The 20,507-nt window shown below is 38.9% G+C and overlaps 11 protein-coding genes across 11 annotated transcripts; 6 read left to right on the forward strand and 5 right to left on the reverse strand.

Annotated features, from left to right (window-relative positions):
- Positions 1-971: 971 nt before the first annotated feature.
- On the forward strand, positions 972-2,021 carry Ecym_1014 (uncharacterized protein; the record flags this gene model as incomplete). Its single annotated transcript, XM_003644042.1, has 1 exon — positions 972-2,021. One exon carries the CDS (start codon positions 972-974, stop codon positions 2,019-2,021), a length of 1,050 nt encoding a protein of 349 aa, XP_003644090.1.
- Positions 2,022-2,712: 691 nt separating this feature from the next.
- Ecym_1015 (chloride channel protein) lies at positions 2,713-5,139 on the forward strand (the record flags this gene model as incomplete). Its single annotated transcript, XM_003644043.1, has 1 exon — positions 2,713-5,139. The coding sequence occupies one exon, from the start codon at positions 2,713-2,715 to the stop codon at positions 5,137-5,139; it is 2,427 nt and encodes an 808-aa protein (XP_003644091.1).
- A 1-nt stretch (position 5,140) lies between these two features.
- On the reverse strand, positions 5,141-6,376 carry Ecym_1016 (uncharacterized protein; the record flags this gene model as incomplete). Its single annotated transcript, XM_003644044.1, has 1 exon — positions 5,141-6,376. The coding sequence occupies one exon, from the start codon at positions 6,374-6,376 to the stop codon at positions 5,141-5,143; it is 1,236 nt and encodes a 411-aa protein (XP_003644092.1).
- Positions 6,377-6,856: 480 nt separating this feature from the next.
- On the forward strand, positions 6,857-7,825 carry KAR4 (Kar4p; the record flags this gene model as incomplete). The annotated part of the gene is made up of 1 exon (XM_003644045.1): positions 6,857-7,825. One exon carries the CDS (start codon positions 6,857-6,859, stop codon positions 7,823-7,825), a length of 969 nt encoding a protein of 322 aa, XP_003644093.1.
- A 170-nt stretch (positions 7,826-7,995) lies between these two features.
- On the reverse strand, positions 7,996-9,513 carry Ecym_1018 (uncharacterized protein; the record flags this gene model as incomplete). Its single annotated transcript, XM_003644046.1, has 1 exon — positions 7,996-9,513. One exon carries the CDS (start codon positions 9,511-9,513, stop codon positions 7,996-7,998), a length of 1,518 nt encoding a protein of 505 aa, XP_003644094.1.
- A 415-nt stretch (positions 9,514-9,928) lies between these two features.
- SPB1 (27S pre-rRNA (guanosine2922-2'-O)-methyltransferase) lies at positions 9,929-12,181 on the forward strand (the record flags this gene model as incomplete). Its single annotated transcript, XM_003644047.1, has 1 exon — positions 9,929-12,181. The coding sequence occupies one exon, from the start codon at positions 9,929-9,931 to the stop codon at positions 12,179-12,181; it is 2,253 nt and encodes a 750-aa protein (XP_003644095.1).
- Positions 12,182-12,594: 413 nt separating this feature from the next.
- Positions 12,595-13,869, reverse strand: PBN1 (Pbn1p; the record flags this gene model as incomplete). The annotated part of the gene is made up of 1 exon (XM_003644048.1): positions 12,595-13,869. The coding sequence occupies one exon, from the start codon at positions 13,867-13,869 to the stop codon at positions 12,595-12,597; it is 1,275 nt and encodes a 424-aa protein (XP_003644096.1).
- Positions 13,870-14,962: 1,093 nt separating this feature from the next.
- HLR1 (Hlr1p) lies at positions 14,963-16,069 on the forward strand (the record flags this gene model as incomplete). The annotated part of the gene is made up of 1 exon (XM_003644049.1): positions 14,963-16,069. One exon carries the CDS (start codon positions 14,963-14,965, stop codon positions 16,067-16,069), a length of 1,107 nt encoding a protein of 368 aa, XP_003644097.1.
- Positions 16,070-17,381: 1,312 nt separating this feature from the next.
- Positions 17,382-17,765, reverse strand: QCR7 (ubiquinol--cytochrome-c reductase subunit 7; the record flags this gene model as incomplete). The annotated part of the gene is made up of 1 exon (XM_003644050.1): positions 17,382-17,765. The coding sequence occupies one exon, from the start codon at positions 17,763-17,765 to the stop codon at positions 17,382-17,384; it is 384 nt and encodes a 127-aa protein (XP_003644098.1).
- Positions 17,766-18,112: 347 nt separating this feature from the next.
- Ecym_1023 (uncharacterized protein) lies at positions 18,113-19,072 on the reverse strand (the record flags this gene model as incomplete). The annotated part of the gene is made up of 1 exon (XM_003644051.1): positions 18,113-19,072. The coding sequence occupies one exon, from the start codon at positions 19,070-19,072 to the stop codon at positions 18,113-18,115; it is 960 nt and encodes a 319-aa protein (XP_003644099.1).
- A 315-nt stretch (positions 19,073-19,387) lies between these two features.
- CAB1 (pantothenate kinase) lies at positions 19,388-20,455 on the forward strand (the record flags this gene model as incomplete). Its single annotated transcript, XM_003644052.1, has 1 exon — positions 19,388-20,455. The coding sequence occupies one exon, from the start codon at positions 19,388-19,390 to the stop codon at positions 20,453-20,455; it is 1,068 nt and encodes a 355-aa protein (XP_003644100.1).
- Positions 20,456-20,507: the final 52 nt, after the last annotated feature.

Raw genomic sequence — 20,507 nt, forward strand, 5'->3', positions numbered from 1 at the left:
TATAGAGCACGTCTTGCACAGGTTTGACATTGGTTGCGATCATAGTTTGTTCAGAATTTCAAAGACATGTTATGCTTTAGATTTGTTCGTTTGCCGGCGACCATTCAAAGCACTCTTACGCTCCTGTGGCCCCGGTGCAAAAGAAGGAGCAACCAGATCATCACGTCGGCATGTCCGGACTTTGGAGGTCACACGCAAGTGACCGAGGTTGCGCGTATCGCACACTCGGACAGTACCTAGTGCACCTCTTTGTCCTGGACACTGTTTGGGCAAATGAAGGAGGCATGTTTTTGCGTCGAAAGAAAAAATGGTGGAACTGGGCTTGTTTATGGCGTAGTTGTGGCCGTCCAGCTAGATTTGTTATTGTAAAATTGGTATCTTTGAGGTCGTAGCGAAAAGCTGCATCTCCTAATACCAGTATTATGTACTTGAAGACCCTTCTCTACGAGGTTATTCTATGGATTTGGCTCTGTATTCATAGGTGGGGTTTGCCACCCGGACGACTTTTTCTTGTGGAGCTCCAGTTACCCTACCTGAAAACTTCTTCTCGGCCAATAATATTCGAGGATTCCGTAGTTTTTCACGTCTTTCAGATAAAGCATGGTCGCTTTGTCCGACTTTCTCGCCTTTGCTCACCACTTTTTCTTAGTTTCTTCTAAAAATTTCGTTTTCCTAGGTCACTTCTTCGCAGAACAACCCAAACACCTTTTCTGTCCTAATAGGGAAGTTTTTGTTATTTTTATTCTGATCACCTGATAAGTATATCAGATCCATAGCAACAAACAGAGATTGACCTACAATCCGTCGTTAGCCTACTACGATTGTTGATACGTGTTTTGACGCCTTAATTGTGCTGCTCAAATCCAGACCACCCCACACATATTGCCCACTACACCATCACATCACACCCATTACACCGTCATAGTCTTTTTGTTTTTTCCCTGATTGCATTCTCCAATATTCAAACTAAAATGGCTTTATCTGGTAAACGTATTCGTTCCGATTTTAAAGGGCCTATTTCTATAAAGAAGCGTCAGTGCTTACTTCACGTCCCCACAGTGACTCTTCCAAGATCCTCATTCTTATTAACAAAAACGGCGAATAGAATAAGCAAGAAAATCAAAAATCAGAATAACATAAACAATAGTCATTCTAGTAATGATATTGATGATGTTGACGATGACGGCGATGATGACCGTGACGGCGAGACACATTTCAATGCTAAATACTATGATCGGCCGAAGTTTCACTTGGCACAGACTGCTAAATTAGACCGAAGGTTGTTGGAGACTGTTTCTAGATACTCTGATTCAGAGTCAGTAAATAAAAATGGCCAGCAGCGAGATCAAGAGTATTTTGCTCCTCAAATTTGTTCAACTGATAGAAACTATGATTTTTTCAACTTTAGGAGGTCTATTTCAAGGAATGTATCTTTCTCGGTCTCCGGGGCTCGCCAGAAACAAATCCCCAAATCAGATATTTTAGCAAGGGAACGCTGTTTTGATTACATTTTGCAATCAATCGATGAGGTTTGGGGTCGCTACTGCAATACAACTTCAACGGCTGAGAACGAAGTATATGACCGTTTAGGCAAGTGCGCGAATATTTCCTCTGCAACTCCTTTGGGTAGCCCAAATTCTTATTTTTGTGTTTCATATGGTGGCAACAACAGCCATCGCCGCCATAAAAGCGAACTATCGGATGATGATATCAGTGACTCAGGTTACAAATCCGAAATCACAAATCCAACAGAATACGATACAGATTGTGACTACCGCAAGGTTTCGAACTTGCCACAGTCTATGAAGCTACAATCATTAAAAGACAGGCTAGTAAGGGCCAAAAACGACCTTGAAACCAACTACGATGCGAACAGCTGGGATAATTGTATGTATTTTTGGAGACGCTGGGATATGATAAAGTACAGTGCGGTTGAGATGATGGAAGAAGACGATGAAGATGAGATCATAGAATCAGTTATTGATGAACTAGAAGAAGGTCGCTGCTATAACGATGCATGAATATCAATGATTTTTCTGTTTTGTATTTGTTTTCAGTACGAGAGTTTTGTTATTTTTTATTTTTTTTATTTTTTTATTTCATTTCAATTCGAGGGACATTCATTAATCGTGAGATTTATATTATTTGAACAAGGGATTTTTCATTTACACTTTTTATTCCTAAAAGTGGCAGCCGGTGTGTTTTTTATTTTTATTTTATTTTTATTTATATCGTTTATTATCTATGAGCAAAGTGGAAGAAGCGGCAAGCGGGAGATACATCCTTCATTTAGATCCTTTTTAGTGGCACTTACTATGGATTCCATTTCCGCCAAGACCGCACTTATCAATACAATAGAATAAAACATTCCAGCAATATATTCCGCTTGCGGTCCACTGGCGTACGTATATTATATGTATTTATTATGTATATCTAAGCAGAGTATATATCGCGAAACAGAGAGCATTTACTAAATGACGACATCGCGCCACAATTCGGAGAGGAGAAATTATGTCAATGTTGTTGCGTGTGGATCTCCGCAGACATGGAGTTCCTGCAAAGTGAAATGATTTCGGCCATCTGGAAGATATAGAACATATTTGCGAAAATTCGGGCAGTTTTAAGATGGCATAAGAAACAAAAAAATCTCCTTTACGATAACCCGTTCAGTCAAGTTGAAGCACTTGACTAAGAGTGAGAATCTGCGAACTTATGGTGGACTTTAGGTATAGAACTAAGAGTGGGGATCTTATAACGAAGTACCAGTCGTTTGATGCTATTGGTGAAAATGAGAACACGGCACAGGTTTCAAAGGTACGTAGATATTTCTATGATGATTTTACGTCATTGGACTGGACACAAGACTATCTCAAGGATATTAGTTATAGGCAGCAGATCAGGTCATTATCGGGGGTTGTCGGACAGTTGAAACGTTGCATTGATTCTTTGAAGGACTGGATCCTTATTACATTTATTGCATTTTCCTGTTCTTTAATTGCTTATACGATAGCCATATTTGAAGGGTTGCTGATTGATTTAAAGAGGGGCTATTGTGCGTCGAACATTTTTAATAACGAAAAGAGGTGCTGCGGAGGGTATGGCTGTACAAGTTGGGTCTTATGGACTGATTTTTTTGATGGGGGTAGGATATGGAGGTTTGAAGCTGAGTTTGTTATTTACCTCAGTTTGAGTTTGATCTTTGCATATTTGGCTGTCTTAATTACACTTACAACGAAGAGCGAAAACCCTTTGGCGTCCAAAACAAACAGACTTCAGAAAACTACCTATGCTGCTTACGGTAGCGGTGTCCCAGAAGTTAAGACGATTCTTTCTGGTTTCACTATCAGAAAATTTCTAGGATCATATACGTTGTTAACAAAGTCGTCCGCATTGGTTTTTGCAATCGCTTCAGGCATGTCTCTAGGAAAGGAGGGACCTTACGTGCATTTGACTACATGTGTTGGTAATATATCTTCCAGAATCTTTAAAAAGTTCAGAGATAATGGTGTTGAGAGACGGATAATATTATCTGCTGCTGCGGCAGCTGGTGTAACATTAGCATTTGGATCACCTTTAGGGGGTGTTTTATTCTCACTTGAAGAAGTAAGTTATTACCTACCTGGAAACCAGTTGTTTAAAAGCTTCTTCTGTGCGATTATGAGTCACCTCTTTATGATCCTTCTGAACCCATACGAAACAGGGAAGTCAGTTCTTTTTGAGGTTTCTTATGACTCTGATTGGCAATATTTGGAAGTCATACTACATATAATGATTGGAATCGTTGGTGGTATATTTGGAGCTTTGTTTTGTAAGTTCGTTAATTTTTGGGCGGATTGGTTCAGAAATAGTAAGTATATGAAATCACACCCTATTCGTGAGGTGTTGTTAATATCGTTGGTAACTGCATTGCTTACGTTTGGAAACAAATACACTAGTGTTGCCGTCCCTGAACTTTTAGCAGAACTGTCTTCACCTTGCTACCTTCCTAACGATTCTACAGGTATTGCTGGTCTATGTCCAGATGACACTTCCAAATTCCCAGCGGAGCTATGGCCTTTATTATATGCATTAGTTGTAAAAATTGTATTAACCGCTGTGACTTTTGGCCTTAAAGTACCTGCTGGTATATATGTTCCTAGTATGGTTATAGGTGCCCTCTTTGGAAGAATATTTGCAATGTATTTTCAGTATCTGGGAAGCGTCCAAAAGTTACCTATAGTTGTGCAGATTATTTCCCCAAAGGGGAAGGATGGTACTTTCATAGACTTTGGCATATATGCTATGATATCTGCAGGTGCTTTTATGGCGGGCGTGACGAGGATGAACATCACATTGGCCACTATCATGGCTGAATTGACATCTTCATATAATTATGTGGTTCCATTCTCAATTGCAATAGCTGTTTCAGTATTTGTTGCTAATGCAATAGAACCAAAATCACTATACGAGGTCTTGATTCAGAAAAATGATTTTCCATACTTGAACAATCGTAAAGCACACAACTTTTCTGGGATCGAGACTCAATTATCTGAGATTATCACGAGGTTTGACCATCCTGCCTTTAGAGCGTCTAAGATGTACATCAATGTCACCAACGATAAGTACGTCTCGATAACAGAACTGCGAAGTATTTTGACCTACGTTCAAAACGAGGGCCTAGTAGACTGGTCAATACCAATTTTGAAAGACGGGAAGTTGGTTTCCATCCTACCTTCTCCTGAACTCGAGCCAAAACTAGATACCATAACCCATTTCATCAAAGAGTATCACATTATTACAGATATAAAAATTAAACTAAGTGATATCCAGGACATCACATTCAAACTAATTGACACTAAGGGTGATAATTCATCTATAGATCAATCTTATTTAGGGGATACCGGACCCAATAAGCGAATACTCGGAAGTACTGAATCTGAGGAGATTATTTTCCGCACGCTAAATACGTTGTGCGATTTGCGAGATATAATGGAAATATCTCCAATTACTTTAGACATTAAAGCTCCACTTTCATTAGTTGAGTATATATTTACCAGGTTAGGCAATCGGGTAATCTCAATAACTGACAATGGAGATTTTGTTGGGATTCTTCACAAAAAACGATTCATTGACCAATACAGAAATAGGACGATGCTTTAGTTTATACATACTGATACATTATGTACTCAGAGATCGCACATGATCTAATAACGCAATACATTTCAGTAATAAAATCAGTGCATATCTTATCGTTTTTTCCTGCACTTGAAAGAATCTCCATTAAACTAATCATTTTACCGTTTTGTGCCCAAAGGTCAGTAATTCTACCCTGAACGAATCGGGATAGCTCTAGAAGAAGCGAGTAAACTTGATAAACTGCTTCTTCATCCGAACAACCTGATAATAGTCCAAATAGGCCACTTATTATGGAATCATTACCCAGCTTCCAGTCATACCATTGTGAGGCAAGCTTACGAAATGAAAGGAAAGTGGACTGTTTTACATAGCCATCATTTAGGAAGAATGACTTTCTCCATTGGATGATGTCATCCAATTTAATCTCTTCTGGTTTTTCTTTGTGATCGAGAAACAAACTGGAGATTATGGCTTCATGTTTAAACCGAATCATAGAATTCAAAAAGTAAAGTGCTTGCAACTTGGTAGTCCTATCACAAGAAACAAGGTCTCGCTGAACAGTGCAGATTAATTGATTTACAAGCTCACTATCAGCGAATAAAATTGATACTAATTCTTTTTTGGGTGCATTATTGTAACTTGCAGTACTTTCTATAGCCGTGTTTCTGACTGATAGCTGAAATTCATCTGAGACAACTGCGTTGATGAAGTGTACAAGTAAGGTGTATGACATTTGTTTTTTCTCCTCATCATCAAGCTGAATATGAAAGTCTAACATAGGTCTTAAACAATGTTTTACAAGCATACTCTTCAAAACTTCAAGAATCTCTTCCCTGGAAATCAAATTCGTTATTTCGCATAATGTTTTGCAACGCATTGTAAACATGTTAATACTGGAAGATGTCAGTAGCTGCAAGCTAGATTGATATTCCTGCTGGATCATCTCCAAAGCTTCTGAAAATAAAGTTGGCAACCATTTTAGAGCTATGGGACTTAGGTTGCCCATGATTATTAGCGTACCTAAGCATTGGTTGAGTACTTCCAACTCTTGCATTATTTGTCTCATGTTCAAAGACGTAGAACATTTTCTCTGTCTTTCAAACCCCCGTCTACAAAATTCAAACAATGGCATTTTTTGGTTTGTTCCATCATTCAACCAGTATTCTGTCAATTCAGGGAATATCAACAAGTATTCATTCAAGCTATGAATGAGCGGAATCGTACTATTCTCAAGGGGGAACTTTACGGCCTCAAGGAACATTGTCACGTCGTTCGCCAAACTAGAAACCCAGTTTGTTTCAGCTCCAAATAAGTAGTACTTAGAAACTATAGGCTTAAACTTACATTCAAGCAGTCGAAATTTAGTTTCAATTGAATCCCCAGAAGTAAGTTCGAGCTATAATTAAAAGGGGAATGCTGCTGTTAGCAAATCAACGTTTCTGTTGCACAATGCAGCAGTTCTGCGGCATTTCAAACGTTAAGTGTATCAGATCCAAGGAACTTACCGGCTTGCCCTTATGTAGTGAGTTCATGCCTGTCTTTCTTTTTCTGGAAGTGATGGTGGTAGCTCTTTGAAGCATATATGTTTTAACCTGAAACTAACATGAGGAAGGGTTATGGGACTTTATATAAAGCGCGGTTCCTTCACAAAGATAACACGAAAAATAATGTATAAGATGCTCTGTAAAGACAGAAATACGTCGTAAATATAAGTTGAAGATATAATCTCGACTCAACTGCGATGGGTGTTTACGAAGATATGTATAGACAGCGACAATCGAATGATGATATTAAGACCAAGAAGCATGTGTCATTCAAACCTAGTTCAAAATTCCACAGCAACAATTATGCGAACCATTACATTCATACAGATTCATACCCTCAGTCGTATGTAAAGAATATTGAGAACACGGTGGAAGGGTACCCAAAGCTGCAAAAGTTATTCCAGTTAAAGGAGAAGCAGATTGCTAAGCATGCAACAACACCGTTTGGATACCGCGTTGACATTGACGATATGGTCCCTACTTTGAATAGGTGGATTCAAAGGGATAAACTTGTATTTGACGTTGTAATGATTGGTTGTCTAAGTGACAATCAGTTTATTTATCCTTTATTGACACAGCTGCCCATTAATAAATTGGTTTCTAAGCCTGGGTTCCTTTTTATTTGGGCTAGTGCTCAGAAGATTAACGAGCTGACCAAATTATTGAACAATGAAGGCTGGGCTAAGAAGTTTAGAAGGAGTGAGGAGTTTGTATTTGTACCTGTTAATAAGGACTCGCCGTTTTATCCTGGATTGGATCAGGATGACGAGCCGTTATTTGACAAAATGCAATGGCACTGTTGGATGTGCATTACGGGTACTGTAAGGAGATCAACAGATGGTTATTTGATACATTGCAATGTTGACACAGACTTAGCGATTGAGACAGATGCCGCCCAAAACGGTGCAGTTCCCTCTCATGTGTATAAAGTTGCAGAGAATTTCTCGACAGCTACAAGAAGATTGCATATTATTCCTGCCAGGACTGGCAGTGAAAATCCTGTTAGACTAAGACCTGGCTGGGTTATAATGAGTCCTGATGTGATGCTAGATAACTTTGAGGCCAAGAGATATCGAGACGAAATCAGACAACTAGGCTCCAATCTGCCAATGGATAACGGTATTGAGTCATTAAGACCGAAGAGTCCCATTCAAAAAAAGAACTAATAACAACAACCCTACGTAGAGCAGGAATAATCATATACTACATTGCATCGCTAAGAAAAGGTTATCTAAAAAAAATACATGTTATCTATATATAACGTTCAACTATGGCACACACATACACAGTGAGCTATAAGGCTGCAAACTTCCGAATATAGGGGGAAACAACTGAACTACTTAAACCATTGTTGAACACCCTTCTTGATTGGCGTCAGCAACCCCTTCTGCTTAGAAACATAGTTAATTCTATGATACGCATTCAAATTCTTCCTTAGAACAATTTGATAACAAGTGGCAGAGCCCTGTCTAGAGATAATAGTAGAATACGCCAAGAAATATTCCCAAATTCTAAACCACTTTTTACCATATTTACTAATCACAGCATCCTTATTACCCATCCAATTTCTGTACCATCTCCATAGAGTAGCAGAATAATGCACACCTAAATTGTCAACTGAAACAGTTTCAAACCCGGCACCCTCCAAGTTGGAAACGACAAAATCTAATGGGGTCGACGCGTCTGCACCAGGGAAAATATACTTGTTCATAAAAAGCCCCCAGATTAGATCTTCATATTGCCATGGCTTTCTTAAACCTGCAATTTGAAGAAAAAATATCCCGTCGTCTTCCAAACTGTCATAAACCTGCTGCAAAAATGACTTGAATTTCCGAACACCAACGTGTTCGGCCATTTCTAAGCAAGTGATTTTATCATATTTCTTACCCTCGCTAGTGGCTAAAGGAGTATCTCTGTAATCACAACAAACAATACGAGATTGCTCCTTCGAAATACCTTGTAGACGCAATTTGTCATTACCCCATTTGGTTTGGTTCCTACCCAAAGTGACCCCTGTAACCTTGGCTCCATACACCTTAGATGCATAAGTAGCAAAAGTACCCCAACCACAGCCTAAATCCAGTAAATGCTCCCCTGGAGCCAGATCGATCTTGTCACAAACGATCTTTAACTTGTTATCCTGTAACTGTTCAAGGGATTCCTCAACATTGACATCTGAAATTACACCACTGGTATATATCATTCTTGGTCCCAAGAACCAGGAGTAAAAGTCATCACCACGGTCATAGTGGCCTCTAACTTGTTCCTCGTCCTGGGATCTTGTGTGCATGATGACCTCAGGGATCATACTAAATAAAAAGAATTTAAATAAAGACAGAGTGAACGAGAACTGCGCCCAGTCATGTCTATATTCCAGTGCCTCCAATGCATCCCCATTGAAGGATACTTTACCTGCAAAGTACAATTCGTGGAAAGTCTCCATAGGGATCTTTTTACCATGATACTTCTCAGCAAGTTTATCGTCATGGAACGTCAAATAGCTTTCGAGTGCCTTGCCAGGAAGTTTGCATTTTTCATTTAAACGAGGAGAAAACGTCGAAGCAACAGTCCAATACGAAATTACAATTGGTAGGGCCAATACCAAAGCTGTCGATATCAATACATATAAACCACCGCCAAGACGCCTCGTGATATACAGAGGAATACCGGCAAGTAGAAACAGTAGGCCAAAGTTGGAAAAATGTTTTGAAGATGGACCCTCGCCAGGCCATGGCGCGTTCTTAATCGCAGGTGAATCGGTAGTTAGCACGCCATACTCACTATTAGCAGCCTCCTGCTTCGCCGCAACAGGTGTTTCAATGAACTGAATGGTATCAAAAGAATACTCAGACATCCCAAAATCCTCCTGAGTAGTTGATTGATATCAGATCGATTTAAAACTCAACTGTAAGTTGTAGAAGAGATGTAAAAGACCTATTGTACGTTAATATTTGGGGAAACCCTCCAGATAACAATCTACGACGAATATATATACAATCTTAAAAGCAAAAAAGCCAAATGAAGACGAATTTTGATTTGAAACTTGCGAATATGCATCCAGTGAAATGCTGGAGACGGAAGTGTACAGGTGTTCAGTCTGTCACTCTAGTGCGGGTAACCTTTGTAGAAAATTTTCTTTTATAATAATTAGAAATGAGATGAGATGAGATGAGGTTGATAATAAACATCTTGTCTCTATTTGGATTTGAAAAGGTTCAGAGCAGTCTATATTCTACTTAATAATAAGTGGTGTTTCTTTGTGATCCATCATGGGTAAGACTCAGAAAAAGAATAGTAAGGGTCGTTTAGATAGATATTATTATCTAGCTAAAGAGAAAGGTTATCGTGCTCGTTCTTCCTTCAAAGTTATCCAAATCAATGAGAAATATGGCCACTTTTTGGAAAAGTCTAAGGTAGTGATTGATTTGTGTGCTGCTCCTGGGTCTTGGTGTCAAGTTGCTGCTAACTTGTGTCCTGTGAATTCATTGATTATAGGTGTTGATATTGTTCCTATGAAGCCTATGACCAATGTTATTACATTTCAGAGTGACATTACCACGGAGGATTGTAGATCCAAGCTGAGAGGGTATATGAAAACATGGAAGGCAGACACTGTGTTACATGATGGTGCTCCGAATGTGGGTTTGAGTTGGGTGCAGGATGCGTTTACACAGTCCCATTTGACGTTACAAGCGTTAAAGCTTGCAGTTGAAAATTTGGTTGTCGGGGGTACTTTTGTAACCAAGGTTTTCAGGTCTAAGGATTATAACAAGCTAATTTGGGTGTTCCAACAGTTGTTTGAGAAAGTAGAGGCTACTAAGCCACCTGCCTCTAGAAATGTATCTGCTGAAATCTTTGTGGTATGCAAAGGATTTAAGGCTCCAAAGAAGTTGGATCCGAGGTTGTTGGATCCAAAGGAGGTTTTTGAAGAACTACCCGATGGTCCTCAGAATATGCAGGCTAAGGTATATAATCCTGAGAAAAAAGTAAGGAAGAGAGATGGGTATAAGGAGAACGATTACTTGTTATACCATGAGGCTCCAATCATGGATTTCGTGAAGGTGGAAGACCCGATACAGATGCTTGGAGAGTTAAACAGATTTACTATTGACAAGGAAGATAATGAATGGAAGATACTGAAAACACTAAAACAAACGACAACTGAATTTAAGGCTTGTATTGAGGACTTAAAGGTGTTGGGTAGAAAGGATTTTAAGATGCTCTTAAGATGGAGGAAGGCAGCAAGAGAACTCCTTGGCTTGGATAAAGAAGAAGAAAATCCTGAGGTAGAGACTGTACCACTGACTGAGGAAGAGCAGATTGAGAAAGAATTACAAGATATGCAGGACAAACAGAGGTTGATGAAAAAACGTGAGAAGAGGAAACAGAACGAGATGAAACAAAAGGAGATCACTAGGATGCAGATGCAGATGCAAACACCCACGGATATTGGTATCGAAGCAGCTAACCTAGGACGCGAGTCTTTGTTTAACCTCAAGCAGGCAGAGAAGACTGGTATACTTGACAAGCTAGCAAAAGGTAAAAAGCGCATGGTTTTTACCCGAGAAGAACTTGCGGAGGATAATGACATCCAGATCGATGTAGATGGTCCACTACTTGACCGTGATGAGTACGCTGAGGCGGATGACATCGAATCGCAGCTTGATTTCATGTATAATCAGTATAAGGAAAGGAAAGCCGAAAGAGATGCTAAATTCAGGGCACAACAGGCTCGTGGCGGTGATGATGACGCTTGGGATGGTTTTGATGATGCGGCAAAGAGTAGTGATAATGATGAGGATGCATCTGCCAAGGACTACATAGAAGAAGATGACGACGATTTATCCGATTCAGACGGCGATGAGGCAATCAATTCATTGATAGCCCGGGCTAAAGAACAGAAAGGAGGCGTTAAATTGTCAGCCAAGGCTCGTGCATTGTTTAGCAACCCCATTTTCGATGATATCGAAGCTGACTTGCCAGCAAACACTAACCTTTCGGGTAGCACTGCCAACAGTACAGACTTGACTAGTAGTAAAATCAGTGTAATTAACAAAAGATCTGCCGAGAGTTCTGAATCTGATGTTAGCGATAGCGAGAGTGATAGCGACTTTGAAATCGTTACTAATGAAGAAGTTCATTCCGACCAATACGATTCCGATGAAGAAGATAATTTGTCACAAAAGGAAAAGTATTCTAAAGACATTGATATTGCAACTGTTGAGGCAATGACCTTAGCTCATCAGTTAGCATTAGGCCAGAAGTCTAAACATGATTTGATTGACCAGGGTTTCAATAGATACTCCTTCCGTGACGTCGATAACTTACCAGAGTGGTTCTTAGAAGAAGAAAAGAGACATTCAAAGATCAATAAGCCAATTACTAAAGAAGCTGCCATGGCAATCAAGGAGAAGATGAAGGCTTTGAATGCGAGACCAATAAAGAAAGTTGCTGAAGCGAAAGCCAGAAAGAAGATGCGTGCGTTAGCGCGTTTAGAAAGGTTAAAAAGAAAGCTGGTCTAATCAATGATGATACTGATAAATCCGAGAAGGACAAAGCAGAAGAGATTGCGAAGTTGATGAAGAAAGTTACCAAGAAAACCAAACAGAAACCCAAAGTTACTGTGGTGGTTGCTTCAGGTAAGAACAAGGGTTTATCTGGTAGACCTAAGGGTATCAAGGGTAAATATAAAATGGTTGATGGTGTTTTAAAGAACGAGCAGAGAGCACTGAAGAGAATTGCAAAAAAGCATCGCAAAAAATAGTCAGTGGTTTTATGTTTCATAACCTCAAGGATGCTGTAATAATATATATGCACAGTAGTAAGTAGTAAAACCTGCTCTCAGAGTAAAATGCATACAATATATATATTCACATAACTGTATATATTATTTGTTTTTGCAATATAAGAACATCAAGCAAGCAAGGCTCTGCATCTAGTTATGATAAGGTTTTTTGAAAAGGACCAAAAACAAATACAAGATGGAACCAATTAGGCAAATTACCGTTGTATACTGAATTAATGAAAATGATTCCGTATTTGCTCTTGGGATAGAGACAGGAATTTTGGTATTATTCAGGTGATTAAACTTTGTGTCTGGGGTAAAATACACCTCAAACCCCAAATTCTTTGAATAGAATGGATTTGCTGAAACATTAATAGAGTCCGTATCACAAGCCTCGAACACATAGGGGTATATAAAAACAGTGTTCTGGCCACCCCCTTTTTCTGGTGAGACGTACCTTGAGTGTAACTTGATTGTATTAACTTTTCCAGGGACCAGTGTATAAACAACCTCAGAGCCCCAAGTGTCCAATTTATAACTTGGCTGTTCTAGATCATCTTCCCCAAATAGTAGAGTTGGTGGTTGTTGAAATTTGTCAACAAATATTTCCACAGGCAAATTGATAAAAGCATAATACTTGCACTTGGGTTCATGTGCCGTAGAAGCAGACAAATCAATATTTACTGTTGGATGCATGCCAGTTGTTTCCTCTAGGACAATAGGAACATGCTCTCGAGCCTCTTTCGAATGGGCAATTTCGTAAAAAAGATAGGTCTTCTCACAAGTATCTATCAGACCTGAACCGTCTTCTAGCCAGGAGCAGCGAACCCCTGATAAGTGTACATCTTCCAAGTCAGATATTTCAGGATAGAAGAGTCCACCCTCCAACTTAAAATCATTGTTGTCCACATTTTTATCGCTGCTTGCATAATCTAAAGAAGAAAAAGATATAGTCTGATTCGCAGCCAAAGTACAGTACTCGTCCACTCTTAACTCCTTGTCCATGATTAGATCGTAATCACACTCGGACCACTTTAAGGACTCCATTATGAACGAATATCCTTCCCCCAACCATGATCTCACAGCATCCAGTTCAAACTTCGCAGAATGAAATGTTCTCTGTAAAGGCGTGGTAACGTAATAAGAAGGCACTGAGCCCATTTCGTCACCGCTTACATAGATGTTGAATCCATTAAGTAGCTGAGGTGATATTTCGCTAGCAGTATCGCTGTTTAAGTGATTCCACGTAATCCTTACCACATTGCCCGTCGTATTACCCCCCTCTGACCTCACATATCTTGTTCTCGATTGCACTAACTCCCCTCCAGCCCCCGTACCACGTACCGTGATATGCGTTTCATTGCGATCTGCCTGTTCAGCCCAAAGTTCCGCAGATTTGAACAAAACTGTCTTCCGGACCTTCATACTGACCATTTTAGAAACCTTTAAAAAAGTGAACCAGTCTTCTACCCTCTACCCTCTAGAGCCCTCCCAGATTCTAAAACTTACACAATGATAAAGACCCCTCTCGCACATACATAATAACGCTTGCAACCCAAACCCTTCAAAAAACTCTCATATTTCCGTTTTTCATCTAGACGTAATATAAGAAAACTTCTAATTCGCGACACCAGATTCCTCGAGCCCAGAAAGGCGGAATTTCTAAAAAACGTACATTCTTCATAGTTACAGTTATGGCTAAACTTGCACTGCGTTCTGATCCGCTTCTGAAGCCATTAGCAAAACAACAAAGCAGAGACGTATTAAAGGGAGCTGAGCTGTTAATGCAAGATTCTCTCCATGTAACTCCCCCCAAAAAATGGATATTATTGCCATCTTAAGCCTTTAGGGCGATGGTTACTTACAACGTGTATATTATCTTCTATATATAGTAAATGCTTCATAATGGGAATTGTATAATGACAATTTATGTCTCCATAGGACGCCTATCAAATAGGCTCGAGCCAAATACCTTCATTATATAACATAATCAATATTTGCCTGTCATTTTACCGCAAGATCTCTCTTTTACTTAAGATCTTAACCCTCTTCACCAAATGGTTTGTATTACCAAAGCTATCATTTCTTATTTAGGAAAAAATTAGCCTCGACAAGCATTAGACCAGGGGATTGAAATTTTTTACACACGTAAGTGTTACATCCAATTGCAAGAAAAGTGCTCATAGTTCTCGAACAGGTTTATTATATATTAGCTGAAGAGTAGTTCAGGGTTGTTTATATACCGAGGACAAGTTAAATTGTTTTTTGGTCGTTGCTGCTGTTCTTGTTGCAATTGCTGCTGGTGAACTAGTCAGTTATCTGGAAGGTTGTGAGTGGTGGAGTTTTTTACAAGAAGAATCTCTATATTAGGTGGTTTTATTTAGAGAGGTAGATAAGGTCTGCTAGTTTCATTTCCGTTTAATTGTGAAGAGGAGAGTTCTTTGAAGTTGTACAAGTTGTGAATTCAAAATCCAGATATTATAATAGTAGTTATTTTGTTTTTGTTGGTTAGGCAGGTATGAACGTCTTACAGGTGAAGCCTGTGGGAGGGGCGACTAAGGTTGAGGGAAATGATAGCGGAGTAGCGGTTAATCAATCAGGTGGTCATAGATCTCATAAACACAAGAGGTCGTTTGCTATATCCGGGGACTTTGATTTTTTGAATCATTCAATATCGACGATGGGTGCCTCTGTGGTTTCAGATCCAGTTCCAGATATCCATCCAGCGTTACTGGTTTCAACTAGTCGGGCGATGGGCTCAGCGTCACCTTCGTATTCTATTTTACAACGGACTAGAGGGTCTGAGGCTAAGTCAGCTAGGCCACGGTTCTTTATTTCTCAGGAATCAAAGTTTACATCTGCTCATGATGATGTTCCCGATGCTATAATCAATTTAGATGATGCACTTGGTACGTGCCAGCCTGTTTATGTTTCGCACAGGCGCACGGAATCTGCGCCTGCGGAGATTCCACTACCTGGGCGCCTGTTGGTGTCCTCGGGATCACCGAGGATTGATGAAGAAGACTCCTGTGACGAGAAGACAGAAAGTTTAGAAGTGCAGAAATCGGAGAATAGTGGTGGCGTTTTGGTAGCCCAATGTAAAAATAGTTTTGAAAAATGCAATACTGATTATAAAAATGGTAATAATAATAATAATAATAATAATAATAATAATAATAATAATAATAATAATAATAATAATAATAATAATAATAATAATAATAATAATAATAATAATAATAATAATAATAATAATAATAATAATAATAATAATAATAATAATAATAATAATAATAATAATAACTTGAGTGAGATTTTAAATTCTGCGGATGCTCATCAAGTACCACCATTGAAGTCAGGCAATTCAGCCACTCTTAAGCAGTCTGCGAACTTAACATATAAGATCGCTTCGGATCGTTATAACACAGGAAGATTGAAGATGAATAAGCAGAAACAGAGGTATTTTAATCACACTAGGCAATGCACATCCCATAAAGTATCGTTTTTGCCTTCGCCTTCTGTTGGGTCTGTTGGATTGGCAAAAGGTGTACCTAAGATGGGTTCTAAAGCCGTCGCCATGACGAGACCAGAAAACATTCCCCAAGATGCCATTTTAAAGCCATGATGGCGATGACGGTGATGACGATGACGATGACGATGACGATGACGACGATGACGATGACGACGATGACGATACGATTGCTGAACTGTAGTCTTGGCTTAAACAAGCAGTAATGAAAATGGAGATACCTGTAGAGTTATGGACGAAGAACAATATTTTAGAAACTGCAAGCCAAACCGCAGTTAGTTCCATAGTCAAAATGTGTTACCAGTTATTTCAATTTCGAAAAGAGGTAGCTGTTTAACTGCACAGTTATTTGAGACATGATTGCAACCTGGCCATCTCATGATAGCGAAGGAACATACTCCACTTTTTACTACTTCTAGGAGCATAGTTTATGCTGTTTTTCGAAGTTATTCTGCTACAGTGTGATTCAAAGACTTTACTGTAATTTCATTTCTATTATTACCATTGTCCTTATGCGTGGCAGCGCGTGATTGCACGTCATTAAACTACAGTCCCTATGAAGCACTGAAGTTACGAGCTCTCACAATTGCTGAAATATTGAATGGCAATGCCGCATAGTATTTGGAAGTTAAAAACCTTTTGTTTTGATTTAGTTAAGTGAAAGGACGAGACGTTACGGGTGTTACAATCTTAAGAAGTACCGAAGGGCTTAAGAAGGCAAATTACAACACTTAATTAATATGACTGGTAATCTAAAATATATTTGTCATGTGGTAACTCCATGATTTTGGATGATGGTACTAAGCATCTGCCGCATTCCGCTGTATATAAGCTGTTGGCCCAAATCTATTGGTCACATAGAAGTTAAGTAACTTGCATACTTTAATCAACTTTAATATATTTGGGGGCATTACTGATAATAAAGAAAGTAGATACCCTTTTTCAAATCAGATAATCGGATGCGATTGGAAAGGATATTTTTGTCTGAAGCTAATGGAACCGAGCTTTCTGATGCTGGTTTACGTCATATAATTATAAATTGAGTAACTAATTGTCCCCGATTTCACGGATCCATTCGTCCCCATTCTCAAGTGACAACCTGGCTCAAAGCAACCTTGGATGACAACGTCTTTTTTTTAATGGTGCTACATATAGGTGGCAGCTCTCTCTATTCTATGTCACGAAGGTGAGTGAAGCTTGCCTCTGCCGTCTTATACATATCATAAGTAATACTCCTAGTAGAAACATTGATAAATCATCCTGTAGAAGCATGTAGGCTTAAGTCGCCCTTATAAATATAATGACAGCCACTTGTGCTGATCAAAAGAATTTTTGTCTTAAAATAAACCTGCTATTGCGTTGCAAAGTTGTCAACCCTGGGCCGGATATTTTTCTCATCAATTCGTCATCAGTTCTTAAGTTCTAGATGATCCAACTCCTCCTTCTCCTTAACTGCCGCTTCAGCTTCCAATAAGTATGGTAATAAATATGGTTTGTCTTCCTCTGGCTTCGTCCACTTGTGAGTTGGGAGCAAATGATGGGTTACTTCCGCTTGATGAGCTTGAATTATTCTGAAAACTCTTGAATATGACTCATCTTCTGGCAACCTTCTAATGGCTGTTTGAGCAATGTCATTCTCCTCAGAAATTAAATCATCAAATTTTAAACCTAGCTGCCTGTAACCAGAGTATTTAATAAACTGTTGAGCAATTGGAACCACAACTCTCGACAATGAAGGTGACTTGAGGATGTAATCACCCATTTTTACAATAGAACTAAAGGACTGTGGCATTTCTGATCAACTTGAACAAATACAACCTTGGTTCCAGCACACTTTAACGTCTACTTTAAACTACTATTATGGATCGTGATTTTTATTGATAGTAACTTTCAACTTTTTTGCAAAAATTCAATTGTCGCTCGCTCAAAAAAGAAACGAGATGCACTTTGGTACAGCGTTATATCGGGATCCAAATACAGAGATATTATTGGTCTACGGTCATGTGATCTAAGTTTCTCACTTGCAGAAAGGCATCTGCTGATGTAATCACATATACATCTATGTATACGCCGTTGATGTATGTAAATGAAGCTGTTTAGGACCTAGAAAAAGGACGACCGCGACGGATATAAAGTTGCTTAGTAACTATATTCGTTTGACTTAAACCCTGCATTGTTTGGGAAACCACATTCTAATAATAACTGATCCATCAAATGTGGAGATTCCAGAAGTTGGTTCAAAATATCTTCTGCCCTTACTAGGAGCAACCCCATATACCCAATTGCATTCAAACCCAATGGGGTCGTTTCACCAACAGCTTTTGAACGTGGTACAACACACATCCATTTCTTGGTGATCATCACATTGTAGGATATTGTTAAATCGATCTTATCATTTTCCCAATTTTGGAAAAGGGTTAATACCCTTTGTAGCAACGCAATAAAAGTCATCGCGAGCAAATCCTTTGTAACTTTTTCCATCTCATCTGGTAAAGGAATTACAAAATGACAAAATGAAACGTTCCGTTCCTGTAATGGCTCCATATTAGAACCTGGCAGAAAATGGTTTTCCCCTTTGCATAGTTTATCTTGAAATAGTGTGACGTTATCGGGAAGTTTGAACAATTGAAGGTGTTTATGATCTACCGATGAACCACTATTGGGACCACAGTTATAGAAAGCGACGTATCTTTTATCGTCATCCTCATCATCCAATTTATCTAGTAGTTGATATGCGGTAAGCAAGTCATCTGGCGATAACGGTGACCTTTGATCCTCAAACTTTTTGGTTACTAATAGAATATGTTCTGGTATCACGGGGTATTTATTCAACAACAAGGTGTAGTCCTTATTAACGGAATTTAAAACTGTTAAGGGTTCATCAGGTTTTTCAAATGGGTCAAAGTTTTTAAGTAATAAATCATTACGCTCAGGCTTATCCTGAGAATTTGGCATATAAGTTATCAAATATTCGACTCTCGAGTCAGCACTTTTCAGCTTTTTAGACGATGATTTTCTGAAGACAATGTGCTTATTTGTAAGCGCATCCTGGTACTTCTTATGGATCAAATCCGCCAAATTATCTGGTATTCCACCCATATTCCAAGTTAACCTTTCTCTAACAGCAAAGAACTATGACCCCGGCTTGACGCTCAAAGCTATAATCCTGAATAGATATTTCAGCAAGTGTAGCAGAATGGAAGCCGTTTGTTGTTTCAATATGAAAAACCTTGTCGTTATATAACTGGTGATGTACAGATGTCACCATCACTGTCGAGCCTCGAAGAATATAAATTGAGCTAGGTTTTTGGGTGATAGTTTACAACTAAGTCTGATAATAATAAAAGCAAATCTTTCTATTAAGGTTTGATAATTAACAATCGGGCTAACAGCAGGTATATCATCGAATTCAAAATGAGCCAAGAAATTGATTTTCCATCTAACAATTGTACAAACGACACGGTTTTTACCGTTGCCGTAGATATGGGAGGGACCCTTACTAAAATAGTGTTTGCACCAATAGGTTCCAATAAATTATTCTTTGACAGAGTCGAAACAGAGAAGGTTAATGAGTTCATAAAGCTGGTTCATGATCTTATTGAGAAATACAACAATTGCGACTATAAAACTACTCAGATATTTGTTACTGGCGGTGGTTCCTTCAAGTTTTATGATTTATTTGTCTCAGAGTTTCCAGATATCATTAGTATTACAAGGGTTGGTGAGTTTGAAGGTTTAATCACTGGGCTTGATTTTTACCTCCATAGAGAGTCTGAAGTATTTACATATAGCGACTCTGAGGGGGAACGTATGGTTCCATCTGTTTCTAATAATGATGAGATATATCCATATATGTTAGTTAATATCGGTTCAGGTGTAGCTATTTTGAGGATGGATTCTGCAACAGAGTACACTATGCTCGAAGGATCTTCTCTTGGTGGCGGGACGCTTTGGGGATTATTGTCACTTATAACTGGTGCGAAAACTTATGATGAAATGCTAACTTGGGTGAGTCAGGGAGATAATAATAACGTTGATATGTTGGTACGTGACATATATGGCGACGAGTATGAGCTTCCTGGTGCCGGATTGGAACCCCACGTTATCGCTTCATCATTTGGCAAAGTATTCAAGCGTGATCATAAGGGAAGCATAAGCGATGGTAATGGCAAGTTACCATCAGAAGTAACTACAGAGAGCATTCAAGCTCGTAAAGGAAGCTTTAAAAATGCGGACATTTCCAAATCATTATTATATGCAATTTCCTACAATATTGGTCAGATAGCTTTCTTGCAAGCAAAAATACACAATGTTAAGAGGATATATTTTGCCGGTTCATACATTAGAGGCCATCTAACCACCATGAATACGTTAAGTTATGCTATTAACTTCTGGTCGAAAGGAAGCATGCATGCATTTTTTTTGAAACACGATGGTTATTTGGGCTCTACGGGTTCTTTCTTAGCTTCTCAGAAGAAGTAAGCCATCAAAGAAAAATAATTAGCTACCGGTGAAACTTCCAGTGTCAGAATAA

Source organism: Eremothecium cymbalariae, chromosome 1 (genome assembly GCF_000235365.1).
Source record: "Eremothecium cymbalariae DBVPG#7215 chromosome 1, complete sequence".
Taxonomy (NCBI): domain Eukaryota; kingdom Fungi; phylum Ascomycota; class Saccharomycetes; order Saccharomycetales; family Saccharomycetaceae; genus Eremothecium; species Eremothecium cymbalariae.